At 52.2% G+C, this 12,848-nt stretch overlaps 1 protein-coding gene across 5 annotated transcripts in view; it reads right to left on the bottom strand.

Annotated features, from left to right (window-relative positions):
• Nucleotides 1-263: 263 nt before the first annotated feature.
• Kazn (kazrin, periplakin interacting protein) overlaps nt 264-12,848 on the bottom strand; it is a 990,282-nt gene continuing 977,697 nt past the window's right edge. For all 5 annotated transcript variants that reach the window (XM_017593423.3, XM_006239310.5, NM_001415945.1 and 2 more), the window contains 5 exons: nt 9,560-9,791; nt 7,150-7,251; nt 6,471-6,637; nt 4,618-4,732; nt 264-2,771 (listed from right to left, as the gene is read on the bottom strand). In XM_017593423.3, coding sequence (XP_017448912.1) covers nt 2,607-2,771; nt 4,618-4,732; nt 6,471-6,637; nt 7,150-7,251; nt 9,560-9,791 — 781 coding nt within the window. In that variant the 3' untranslated portion in view covers nt 264-2,606. The remainder of the gene's footprint in view (nt 2,772-4,617; nt 4,733-6,470; nt 6,638-7,149; nt 7,252-9,559; nt 9,792-12,848) is intronic.

Here is a 12,848-nt window from a genome sequence, read left to right on the forward strand (position 1 = left end):
CTGGGGCCACTTGGACTCGTAGATGTTTATAGTACAGTTCCTCAGAGCCAAAGAAATTTCCTCATTGACAAAACTGAAAGCTGGGCTCCCCTCCCCACTTCTACCTATATTCTCAACCTGGAGGTCACAACCCTTTGGTTGAGCATTCAATGACTCCTTCACAGGGGTTACCTAGGACCATTGAAAACACAGATATTTATATTCTGATTCGACACAGAAGCAAAATTGCAGTTACGAAGTTAAGGACCACCCAGAAAGGAGGATCGCCTCAAGGTCAAGCATTTATTGTTACATTGTTAAAATTCCCTCCGGGAAGGTGCCGGACACTGAGTTCACTGTTCATTTGCCCTGCATTTACAGACCTTTCACGGGGCAGGAGACATCACCACCCACACTGGCTTCTGTAAAGTGAGACCCAGAAGTTGCCACCCACTTAGGAGACACTTTCCCCCACAACCCGGGAAATGGTCCTGGGCCTCCTGGAAAGGGCTGTCCTGATCCTGCTGGAGCTCTTAGTCATGGTCCTGAAGTTCAAATTTACATCTGTGACCCCACCTACCTTCATGACCTCAGTCTTTGGCAGGGTTCCCTGTTCTAAGTGCCCTGTGCAGGCCAGGCTTAGGGGAGAGCCCCTCTCTCCACTTCTGACTCTAGTCACCCGGCAACCTGTGGTAAGGAGTCGAAATAGAGAATCTGCTAAAAGTGACCACTGGGTGAGGATGGAGACAGACAGACATGCACAAGATGGAGGCCCAGAGTCCACAGGGAAAGAGCCTCCTGATGCTATTTGACTCCCAGCCTGTAGGAAGAAAGTGTGGAGTCTCTCCCTACCTAGACCTTACCCTTGCAAGGAGCCCACAAAGCCAGCAACATTTCCAGGAAGGCTGTCAGTATATTCCTGGCTCCAGAAGCTGTGTAGCCCTTTAGGGACTTGGTTTGACAGTGACAGCTGGCTTCAATTAGACGAGGGCCTCCCCTCTCCTTATTGAACTAAGGGTTCAGTTGCTTCAGGATTCCAGGGGCAGGGAATGCATATTTTAAACACTCAGGAATGTAGAGCCTGAACCAAGCTGGGTTACACCCCAGAGGTTGACCCTGTGAGTCCTGGTGTCTGCCAGGTGTCCTTTGGAGGCTGAGCCTCAAACAGAAAGATTTCTCCCCATCTCCGAGGCCCCTGGACTCAGGTTGTGAGGGAGACCATGCCTGTGGGACCCTTAGAGAGATGTCTTTAACATGGGGGGCCGTGACTTTCAAGTTTACTGGCTTTGTGTGGTCTTCCCACAAAGAAAAGCTCTCTACACCGCTACAGAAGTCTGACTTTGGTGGCTCAGAGGCTGTGCCTATCCCCTAACCCCCCTATCATCTCTGGGAATCTGAGGAGAGTTGGCACAGAGCAGAGCTGCCCTGAATTCCTCCCTGTCATCAAGGAAGGCTCTGCTCAGTCAGCTTGGACCCTGCACCCAGTAGGCCCACAGGCAAAACTCTCAATATTAAACGTTCTGCGTTCCCCTCTTACCTATCTCTCCCATCCAAAATGGATCGAACTGGCCCGGTGTCTGCAAATGTTGTGGGTGGAACTAGGCTCATTCCTCCCCACGTCCCATCCCGTCCAGCTGTTTCCTGAGAGGCTCAAAGCTTGGGACAAATGTTAGTGAATGTTAATGCTCACGGCTCCTCTGGAAGGAACCGGAAGTATTATAGGTAAGACACTGAGGCACAGAGAGGTGAGGTCACTGGGAGGAAGCCACACAGCAAAACACTGGCAGATCAAGACTGTGGCTAAAAAGATCCCACTCAGACAACCCGGTGACCTTGTTCTGTGAGATTTGCACCTCTGTTAGCTCATGGGCGACCTTACCTGTCTCAGCTGACAGGGACATCACCAGAGGGGTTGGTCGGGTTAATGACAAGCAGTTTCCCATTTTATGCCCACACTTGGAATAGCTGTTTGGGACAGAACTCGGTAGCTATCCCCCAACCCACTCTGGAAATCACATTCATCCTGGTGACAGGGGATGTCTGAATCCCCTAGGGCGGCTGCTGTCAGGCCCCTCTGCCCTGCAGAGATTCCCTTCCTGCTCCCGACACGTCCACCTCATGATGTGCTGCTCTTAAAATGGAAGCAATGCCCAGGCCATTTTGCATCCTTCCTGAGTGAACGCGGAGGTCAGAGTTCAAGTTCTCTGCCCAGTGGGCTGATGGTCAGCGTCCATCACCTGGCAGCTGCTGGTTGGCTTTGCAATTGGTTCTCAGTGTCCCTGGCTCTGCCAAGGCTGAGTGGCTTTCCTACTCCTCCCGGCAGGGTGTTCCAGGTCCACAAGACTGACCCTCCTTGACTGTCCTTGAAGGTTCAGTGTAAAGAACCAGCAGCACCCGGGCCACCCACTGGGTGGTGACCGGATGATCTGTCCTCAGAGATACAGGACACCAAGGTGGGCATTCTCTGTCCTTGGTGCCCCCTGGAAATTGTGACCGTCTCTGGGAACTCTGTTCTGACGCCTGTCTGTCCTCAGCTCCGGGTCATGCTGTACAGTGGGGATGGACGGCTCTGGGACACTGGGCTCCTCCTCCTCCTCCCTGTTCTGGAGTTGAGGCACATGGCTTTCTTACACATTGGTGACCTCCAAGCTGCTGTATTCCTCCAGACGACACTGCTCGGGCCTGCCTTGGAGGTCATCGTCCCCGCAGTCCTCGTTCTCCAGAGAGCCATAGTCATCATAGTAATCAGGCTCTTTGCTGCTGAAGCCTCTTCCTATCTTCCCCAGGGGCAGCTGAGGGGACAGAAAGAAACCAGAGGACAGAGTAAGAGATAGGTGAGAACTGTGTCACGGTGTGGCACCTCCAATCTAATTGCTGTGTGACCGTCACCATCTCTCGGAACCTTTCTGGACTACTCCATGGACACCACCCCTACTGCCCAGACACAGGGAAGGGTTTGCAGAAATCCCATAAGGAACCAGCGTTTGAGTTCCCAGCTACAAACAGTCAATTACCAAGGGGTGACTTCAGACTAATGACTCCACAGTCCCTTCCCCACTAACTGTTGATAGACAGGACAATGCCTGGGAGTGCGTGTGACCACAAATAGGAGGTCTCGTTGTATGCTGCATCCAGGAGGAACTCTAGCCCTACTTGGTATGGCCACAGAAATGGGCTTGAGGCTTGCACATGGGTCCTGTTCTGTATTTCTGGCTGTGGGACCTGGGATAAGTTACTGTTCCTCTCTGAGCCTTCATTTTTCTCAGCTGCATGATGGGAAAAGTGACAGCGACTTGGGTGAACAGTTGGAAAGAGCAAAAAATCTGTATAGCAGGGGCTGCGACATGGGCAGCTCAGAGCAAGTGCCCTGTGGGAACTGTCCCCCCACACGGAGGCCTCTTGGTGGTGCCTCTGCTTCTGAGCTGACTTTTGCTCCCACAACACTGACCGGTTATGGGCTCGACTGTCCGTCTTTGTAGACCAGAGCATCCTCACTTGAGAGCCGTTCTCCAATGAGAACTTTTCACTCAGGGCTTCCAAATTTCCCTAATGTGGGTCTATTCAGGCAGCCTGCGTGTATCTGTGAGGGGTCATGAGTTCTCCTCCTTCCCAACAATTTTTTTTTTGCTCCTTTGGAATGAAGATACAGTTGAAAGAAAGCCCTAGAATCTCAACAAGGTGCCTGCCTTTAATCCCAGCCCTTGGGAAGCTGGGACTGGAGGACGGTGAGTTTCAGACCAGATTTGGCCACATTGTGAGATGTATCTCAAAAATAAAACAGGGCCAGGCTGGCAAGATGGCTCAGCGGGTAAAGGTGTTTGACGCTGAGATTGGCAATCAGAGCTCAGCCCCTGGCACCCGCATTCATGGCAGAAGAGAACTGAGTCCTACAAGTTGTCCTGTGACCTCGGCGTGCATGCCGGGGTGTGCACACATAAATACACTAAAAGTATTTTTAAAAAATAAAACAGGAACATAAGAAAGGTTGGTTGGGGTGTAGTTCAGTGCTCGAGTGTTTGCCTAGCACGTACGACCCTAGTCCTGGGGTTGACGCCCAGTTCTGCAAAACCAAAATTAAACCAAAAACCAAGAATGGCTAGCCCAGGATAATGTTCTCAGACGCCAGTGGCAACCTGTTCTGGCAATGCCCCTCCTGAGCTCAAGTGAAGTCCAGGTGACACCAAGTGAATGCAAAGACTTCACTGTATGCAGTGACCATGACGGTGGCTACATCTAGAGTTTCTGTTGTTCTCTAGCCAGCTGCCCTTGTCCTGTGCTGTCCTACTGGGTACACTAGAGGTTCCTTTCTGGCTACGGAGTTCAGAATCCAAGTCAAAGGTTTTCCGAGCATAGAGCTCCCTGATCTCGCCTAGCAGTCAGCTATGCGAGGGGCTCTGCACCCCAGGGGCCATGTGCTTCAGGAGGTGAGGGGATCCCACCATCTGTAGCCACCCTGCCATAGGCTCTGCCTTGCATGGACCCTTGTCACTGGGTATTATTTTAAGCAAGGGCCCAGATACGTGATGACTGTCCTGTGTGCATCTGTGATCCGAATCTGCTCCAGGTTCACAGGGGACAAAGGAGCCATAGGTCCATCTGGAAAGGATGTCTGGCCCTGTGGACAGAAAAGCCACTTACCCGGCCAGTTCTGTACTTGCTGTTACTGCTACCGTCCTCTTTCCCAGCTCTGGTGATGCTGGAGGCCCTGCCAGGCGGTGTCCCAAAGCGCTCAGACTCTCGGATGCCTGTGGAGCTGGGACAATTCACAAGTTAGACTTAGTAAGAGACAAAGCCCACTGCCCCTTTCCCCAGTCCCACATCCCTGATGCTTAAAACACTGGCTATCCCTTTAGAGAGAGAGGACTGGGGTTTGTTTCCCACATGGTAGCTTACAATTGTCTATAGCTACAGTTTCTAGGGATCTGATGCCCTCTTCTGGCCTTCATGGGCACCAGGGATACACATGGTGTACACACACACACACACACACACACACACACACACAGAGGCAAAACACTCAAATACATTAAACAAAAATGAGGGCTGTGTATATAGCTCAGTAATCAAGTGCTTGTCTGGAATATGCAGGGCTCTCCAATATTGATTAAAAATAAACAATCCTTCCTCACGGTGTGTGTGTGTGTGTGTGTGTGTGTGTGTGTGTGTGTGTGTGTTGTTCTTGGGACAAATGAAGCAAAGAGACAGCGCCTTGCCCATGGCATTTTGTGACATCACATTTTGTGACATCACTGTGAAGGACTGCTGGGTCCACCCAGTCTGGGATGCTGTCCAGGATGGAATCCTAATATTGAACTTAATGACAAGGGATGTTTCTCCAGCTGCTATTTTCCCACCCAACCCACAGCATCCTGGGAAGAGCACACCGAGTGGATCCAAAGGGTCACCACCACTGTCCCCTAACCTGCTTCTCCTCCTGCTTCTCCTCCCCCTCCTCTTTGAAAGCTGAGCAGTAGCAGGGAAGGAGAGCAGAGGCCTTCCCTGTGTGGCTCACTGCAGAACTGCCTCATTAATATCAACTCCAGGAACCACCTCAAACATCTCACCGTGTGCCCGGGATAACTGTCTCCTGGGGGGGGGCTCTCTCTGCTATTGGGGTGGTTTCTGAACTCCTTAGGAGCTCTTGGGGCTGTGAGTCCCCTCATCTGACTGAAGTCTCTCCCCTGGGCTCGTGGTACCCAAGTCAGGGACCTCGCCTCACCAGCCAAATGTGATACCGATGGGCTACATCCGGATAGAGGTGACAGCAAGCTGTTAGGCTCCGGCTGATGGCTGCACTGTCTCTCTGTCCCATCAGCCTCCAAATCCTGGAGGAAGCCCACTTCCTTCTTTTGATCCCAGCTTTTATGTAGCTCCCAAGGAGTGACTGGCCCAACTAATGACAAGGAGCCACCCCCCTCTCAGTGTGACCCTTGACAGCATGCAGAGGGTGGGTCTGTGCTGACTGGGTACTCATCCCAATTGCTCTCTTGGCAAGGGGACCAGTGTAGGTGGGTGGCCTTGCTCTGCTCCCTTGGGTCAGAAGCACCATGTATATGCCTAATCCTGCCTCTGAACCCTCATCTCCATGGCTACACCTGGCAGAGTGGCCACCTCGTCCTGTGAAATCAGTGCACATGGTCCCCAGTTTTTTTTTTTTTTTTTTTTTTTTTGTTCTTTTTTTCGGAGCTGGGGACCGAACCCAGGGCCTTGCGCTTCCGAGGTAAGCGCTCTACCACTGAGCTAAATCCCCAGCCCCCATGGTCCCCAGTTTAAGCTACACCTCACACAGCCTTTCTCCCGTCGTTCGCTCTCCCTACTTTAAATGCCCAGTGCAGCGGATTTAACGTATGCCTCATTTGGGACCCGATGCTCCTTCCTGACCAGTGTGGTGCAAGGATAAGTGGCGCTCAGCCAGGCAAGCACCAGAGCTGCATCAGTACCGTCTGGTTCCCCAGCCATGTCCTGCATCCTGAGTACCGTGGCCCACTCACTTGGCTGGATGGAAGACGGTGCTCATCTCCTCTGCCAGGTGTCTCCTGAGGATGTGCTTCCCGCTGGGGATGCCCAGGGCGGTGGCCATGGCCTCAGCATTGAACGTGGGCTCCAGGACCAGCACAGCACCGTGGACTCCGCTGTTGGTCAGGTTGTCGGCATACTCCTGAGGGCAGAAGCGTGAGGCGGAGTCAGGGGCCATCAGAGCCAAGCAGGGATGTGACCCCAACAGCTGACTGATTTGAGAGTGAGCGGGACCTGTTCCCCATCCTCGGAGCTATGAACAAAGGGGCCTTATGTCACTGACACTTGCTGGACCCTGACATGCGCCATAGACATTTATGGAAAAGATATTGCTAAGAATTGCCCCAGTGGGGGTTGGGGATTTAGCTCAGCGGTAGAGCGCTTGCCTAGCGAGTGCAAGGCGCTGGGTTCGGTCCCCAGCTCCGAAAAAAAGAAAAAAGAAAAAAAAAAGAATTGCCCCAGTGATGAGTGTTTTCAACAGGGGTCCTTACTATAGCAGCAAGGGATTCTAATCCAGAAAGCCGAGTCCTTGTCAGGCTGGGTGATGGCGCCCACCACTTTACATCAAAGTGATGTAAAGTACTGATTTGCATCTCATTTGCATAAGCTAAAGAACCACCCACACACCATGCCTCCATTACCACCGCCTCTCACCTTCAGGTCGATATCTCGCACCCACTTGAGCACCCGCTGGTTGGTCCAGACCACAGGGTCTGTGTTCTGTGTTTCACAGCGGGCTCTGCGCTCCTGGAGGGCCTGGGAGGTGGAAAACAGGGAGTCAGTTGAAGACGTGAGGGACACATGGAGGTCACATGCGGAAGGAAGTTCCGTGGTGTTAGTCAGGGACTTCAGTACGCTGGTGTGATGAGGGCCACCCAGAGCTGTCAGACTACGCTTTCTGTATTGTGAGAAACAGAAGAATCTGCTTCCTAGGGTGCAAGGAATCAGGTGTGGGGACCCGTGGCATCGCTGCCCCACAATGAGAGCAGGTGCTCAGTGGACATTTGTGGAGACCCTACCTATGGTAGGGAGGCTCTTGAGGTCTGTGCATATTGGTTTGGAATACCATTGTCCGGTCCCGTGGAGGAATCAGCTTGCTGTCCTTTCACAGGTTACCCCGGATTACTGACCAAGACCAAGAGCTCCGGCAGAGGCATGTTTGTGTTTGAATGAGAATGGTCCTCATAGGCTCATATATTCGGCTGTCTGGTTCCAGTTTGGTGGAACTGATTGGGAAGGATCAGGAGGTGTGACCTTGTTGGAGAAGATGTGTCACTGTGGGTAGGGGATGGGATGGGGGCTTTGAGATTTCAAAAGCCTATGCCATTCCCAGTCTCCCCACCCGTTTGTGGGTCAGATAGAAGCTCTGAGCTACTGATCCAGCGCCTTGCCTGCCTTGGTGCTGCCATGCTTCCTGTCTTGATGGAAATAAACTAACCCTCTGAAGCTGTTAGTGAGTGCCCAAGGAAATGCTTTCTTTTACAGGTTGCCTTGGTCACAGTGTCTCTTCACAGAAACAGAACAGTAACTAAGACACATCCTCTCTAGGACTTCCAACCCAAAGTCCCCGTCACTTCTGCTATCCCAGTGCATTGGCTCCACATATTACAGTCAGGACACCTCATGTTTACCCTTCTCATCATACTGGGGATCCCAGAGGCCAGAGCCTGGGCCCCCATCTTCTCCTTCTGACCAGTCATGCAATAGGCAATGAGGCACAGGGATGACAGCTTTCTCTCTGTTCCTCTCTCAACACTGAGATGGGCTGCTCTTACATGACTCTAGGGTAAGTTGAGCCTTGCAGGGACCTCCTCAGGGAACATGTAGGAAGATAAGCTACAAAAGTTGAGGTTACAGCCCTGTATTCTCCGACTTAGCAGAGTTCAGGATTAAGGAGCATCAGAACATAAACCTACAACAGCCAGGGCTCTGGTTTCCACCCGTGTCCCAAGTTCACTGCCCACCCATGCTGTGTGGCTGCTGCTGCAGACCTGGACTCTGGGACTTGGTCCCCACGGTTCTCTTGGCTGCATTTGCCTCCTTTATTGGCAGCTGCAGATCCCCACAATGGCTCTCTGTTTAGCTTCACTTCCTCAGGACCCCTCCCTGGTCCTCAAGAAGGTGTTTCTCAGAGCTTTCAGAGAACCCCGCCGGCTTCCATAGTATTGTGACCATGGACTTGCGCCATTCTCCTTGATGAGCTTTCTGAGATTGAGGATTCCCCAGGTCCTCTGAACTGAGCGAAGTAGGTTCTTGTCTACTCAAATAAGCAGTTGCTAGATGAAGGGGGGAGATAGATGGATGGATGGATGGATGGATGGATGGATGGATGGATGGATGGATGGATGAACGGACAAATGGATGGATAGATGGATGGATGGATGGATGGATGGATGGGTGGATGGATGGACAGGTGGATGGATGGATGGGTGGATGGATGGATGGATGGACAGATGGACGGATGAATAGATGGATGGATGGATGGATGGATGGATGGATGGATGGATGGATAGATGGGTGGATGGATGGACAGACGGATGGATGGATGGACAGATGGATGGATGGGTGAATGGATGGATGGATGGATGGATAGATGAATGGATGGATGGATGGATGGACAGATGGGTGGATGGGTGGATGGATGGTCGGGTGGGCAGATGGGCAGACGGATGGATGGATGGATGCTAGTTGTGTGTGTAGGTGGGTGGATGGATGGGGTGGGATGGAAACTAGATAGGTGGAGAGATGGGAGGTAGATTGGGAGTGGGTAGGTACATGGATGGGTGGGTGGGTGGAGAGTGGGTAGCTGGATAGATGGGTGGGTGAGCAGTGGGTCAGCAGATAGATGGAGGGGTGGATGGGGAAATGGATAGATGGGTAGATGTGTGGGTAGTAGGATAGATGGGCGGATGACTGGGTAGATTAATGGATGGTTGAATAAGTGAGTGGATGGCTGGATCAGCAGGTGGGTGGATGGAAGACAGAAACTGGTTAGATAGAAACTGGATGTGGAGATGGGTTGTGGGAGAGGCCTGCCCCTTGCCCTGCCCCCTTTAGTCCTCACCTCCCTGCTGAAGTTCACTTGGTACAGCAGCTCGATCCCTAGCAAGATGCTAACTTGGTGAAACTTCTTGGACACGTTCAGATGCTTCTCCAGGTCCCTCTTCATCAGCGAGTTCAGCATCCTCCCATCGACCAGGTGGTTCTGGAAGGCCTGGGAATACTGGGACAGGCCAATGTCGTTCAGCCAGGCCTTGGCCACCCAGTGATGGTCCAGGTCGGCGGCTTTGGACAGGCTGAAAAGGAGACACAGCCAGAGAGAGAGGTGGGAGTGGGGAAAGCGTCAGAGGTGGGGCAGGAGGAAATGGGGCCAGAGATGACCAAAGGCAGGACAGGGAGTAGACGGGAAAGCCAGAGAGGCCGATGGGGAAATGGGTAGAATAGAGGGATGAAGGGGAAGAAAACAATGAAGAGGTCAGAGATGTGGGGAGAGAGAGAGGAGGGAAGGAGGGTGAGGAAGAGGGAGAGGGAGGGAGAGACAAAGACAGAGATGGAGACAGAGACAATTAGATACACAGAGACTTAGGCAGAGGTGGGTAGGGAAGGAGAGAGTAAGGCAGAGAGACAGACAGACAACAGAGGATCCCAGGGACAAAAGGAACATCCGCAGACCACACTCAGACTCAAACTGAGAGGAGCGTCATGAGAGATGCCTATAGCCAGGTGCACCCCTGCAGAGCCCAGGACCCCTCAAAGCCTCAGGCTGACCATCTCCCTCCCCTGCTCACCCGTCTGCTGCCCTCTGGTCCCCTTTCCTGTTTGGAGGTGGGGTGAGAAGCCTTTATGACCTTCATATGTCCACTCAGAGTGTGCCAGAGTCTTCTGTCCCAAGACGGGGCTGTGGCTCAGTCCTTCCCTCATTGGCTCATCTCTGGGTCAGGGAAACCCAGATTGCCCATATCCACAGGCTGCTCTCGCCACCTCACTGCCGTACCACAGACTTTTGCACAGGACAGAACCCCAGAAACATGCACATTGTAAGTATGCAAAAAGGCTTTATTTCTTTTTTCTTTTTTCTTTTTTTTCGGAGCTGGGGACCTAACCCAGGGCCTTGTGCTTGCTAGGCAAGCGCTCTACCACTGAGCTAAATCCCCAACTGCAAAAAGGCTTTAAAACATTAATTATTTACTGTTTTATGTGTATGCACCTTTGTGGGTTTATGCACTCTAGGCATGTGTGTGTGTGTGTGTGTGTGTGTGTGTGTGTGTGTGTGTGTGTGTGTGTGTGTGTGTGTGTGTGAGTTAAGGGCATGGGTTGTCTGATTGCCTGGAATTGAAGATACTGGTTGAGAGCTCCCTGGTATGTGTTCCGCAAAAAGGTTTTGTTGAGGGATGGATACACCTGGCTAAGGCGGTCCCTAGCTGCTGTTCCTCTGCTCACCACACAGTGGTAGCCTCACAGAAGGAACGAGGTCTTCCTCGAGACCTACCTGCAGAGGGACGCTGAGAAGTGACCCAGTGCTGGATGGTAGGAGCACAACTTTGTCTAGATGGGAGCCAGGGATGACACAGAGGGAGCCCTCACACAAAGGGAGCACTCAGTACAAGGGGACACAATTGGCTCACAAAGGGACACTGCCCTTCTCTGGGTCAGCCCGAGATAGCTGACCCACCCCATTCTGCTCCCAGTCTAAAGGCTTTCTTGCCCTTCCCTCCCACTGAGCGTCTTCTGAGCCTGCACTCGAGGTGCTGGTAGGGCTCCCTCCTTCCTTTCCCCAGAAGATGTCTCTCCTGATCTGTCTTAGATTGCCCCTCTCCTATCTGGTTGGTCATCGCCCTCAAAGCACTTGATGCATATTGCATTTAAGTAGAGAAGGATCCACTAGTTTACTGTTCCTTGTCTCTAACTTAGGGTTCTGGAGCGGTGGTCAGGAGCAGGGCCATGTTCACTGATGTAGTGGGTGTGGGCTGATCAGATGTTCACATTACTAACTACTTGTTTGCAGAATGTCTGTCTGGGTTCCTGGACCCCTCTCCCTTGTTCTGCCCCCAACTTCCTGGAACCCTTTGGCTGTTTCCCCAAGGCAGGACCTTGTTCTCTGTCTCCAGGTCTGTTGCCCAACATTCCCTCTTTATCATCTTCTACAGACTCCACTGGGCTGTCTGGTTTCCCAGATACCTTTCAGGAATACCTACTGGACCAGGATCCTCTCTCTTGCCAAAGCTCCCAGATCCCCATGTGGGTACCTGGCATGTTAGGGTTAACTACAGCTTACCGGCCAACTCGCTCGGTAGATTGTCCTGGTAAGGGACCGGGCAGCTTACTCAGCCCACCCAGGTGAGTGAATGCTGCCTGGTGTGTCTTGAAACTCACTGCTCAGAGAAAAAAATGAAGGCTAGGGGGTTGGGGATTTAGCTCAGTGGTAGAGCGCTTGCCTAGGAAGCGCAAGGCCCTGGGTTCGGTCCCCAGCTCCGGAAAAAAAAAATGAAGGCTAGGAGAGGGTCTGGGCTTCCACCTGCCCTGGTGCAGCTCCTAAACTAGAATATTCCAGCCCAAGATAATCTTCCTTCTGGGATGATGGTTCCAGTACAGAGCCTGCTCACCCTCCAGGGCCAGCCCAGCTTGTCATAAGGGGCCTTTGCTTAGCCCCATCTTTCATGGCCATTGTGGCTTTGAGTTGGGCGCTCATGACAGCACTGTCACTCATGGGGAAAAGGGGAGAGTGAACCCACACTGCTGAAGTCAATGGTGCCACATGGTTGGAGGGGGTGGCCAGGAGGCACTTGTAACCAGCACTTATGCCTCTATAAGCTCCCAAAGGATATACATGTGGCCTTCAAAATGCCTCTCTACATTGAAGCGTGAATATATGAGTACACTGTAGCTGTCTTCAGACACTACCAGAAGAGGGCATCAGATCCCATTACAGATGGTTGTGAGCCACCATGATGTGGTTGCTGGGAATTGAACTCAGAACCTCTGGAAGAACAGTCAGTGCTCTTAACTGCTGAGCCATCTCTCCAGCCTAAAGCTTGGTCAATCTTTCCCAGTTTCTACTCAGGGCTGATGTTGGAACCCAAGTCTGGTGTCAACAGGAATCCAGACGCTGTTTCAACCAATAGCTGTCAGTACCTCTTCCTCAGGTAAAGAGCTAGGCCAGACCTTAAGGTCTGAGGCTGGGCGTGTCATGCAGACAGCATCTGGGTCATAAGTTAGTAAAAACACTGGGAGACGGTTCTGGATGTGGGAGCTTGCACCCCTAGGGCTGTTTCTTCTGTAAAATGGAGACAGCCAAATTTGCCACATGGAATGGTGGGAACTGAAGGGATTGGACAAAGGAGAACTCTAAGCCC

The sequence above is a fragment of the Rattus norvegicus genome, chromosome 5 (genome assembly GCF_036323735.1).
Source record: "Rattus norvegicus strain BN/NHsdMcwi chromosome 5, GRCr8, whole genome shotgun sequence".
NCBI lineage: Eukaryota > Metazoa > Chordata > Mammalia > Rodentia > Muridae > Rattus > Rattus norvegicus.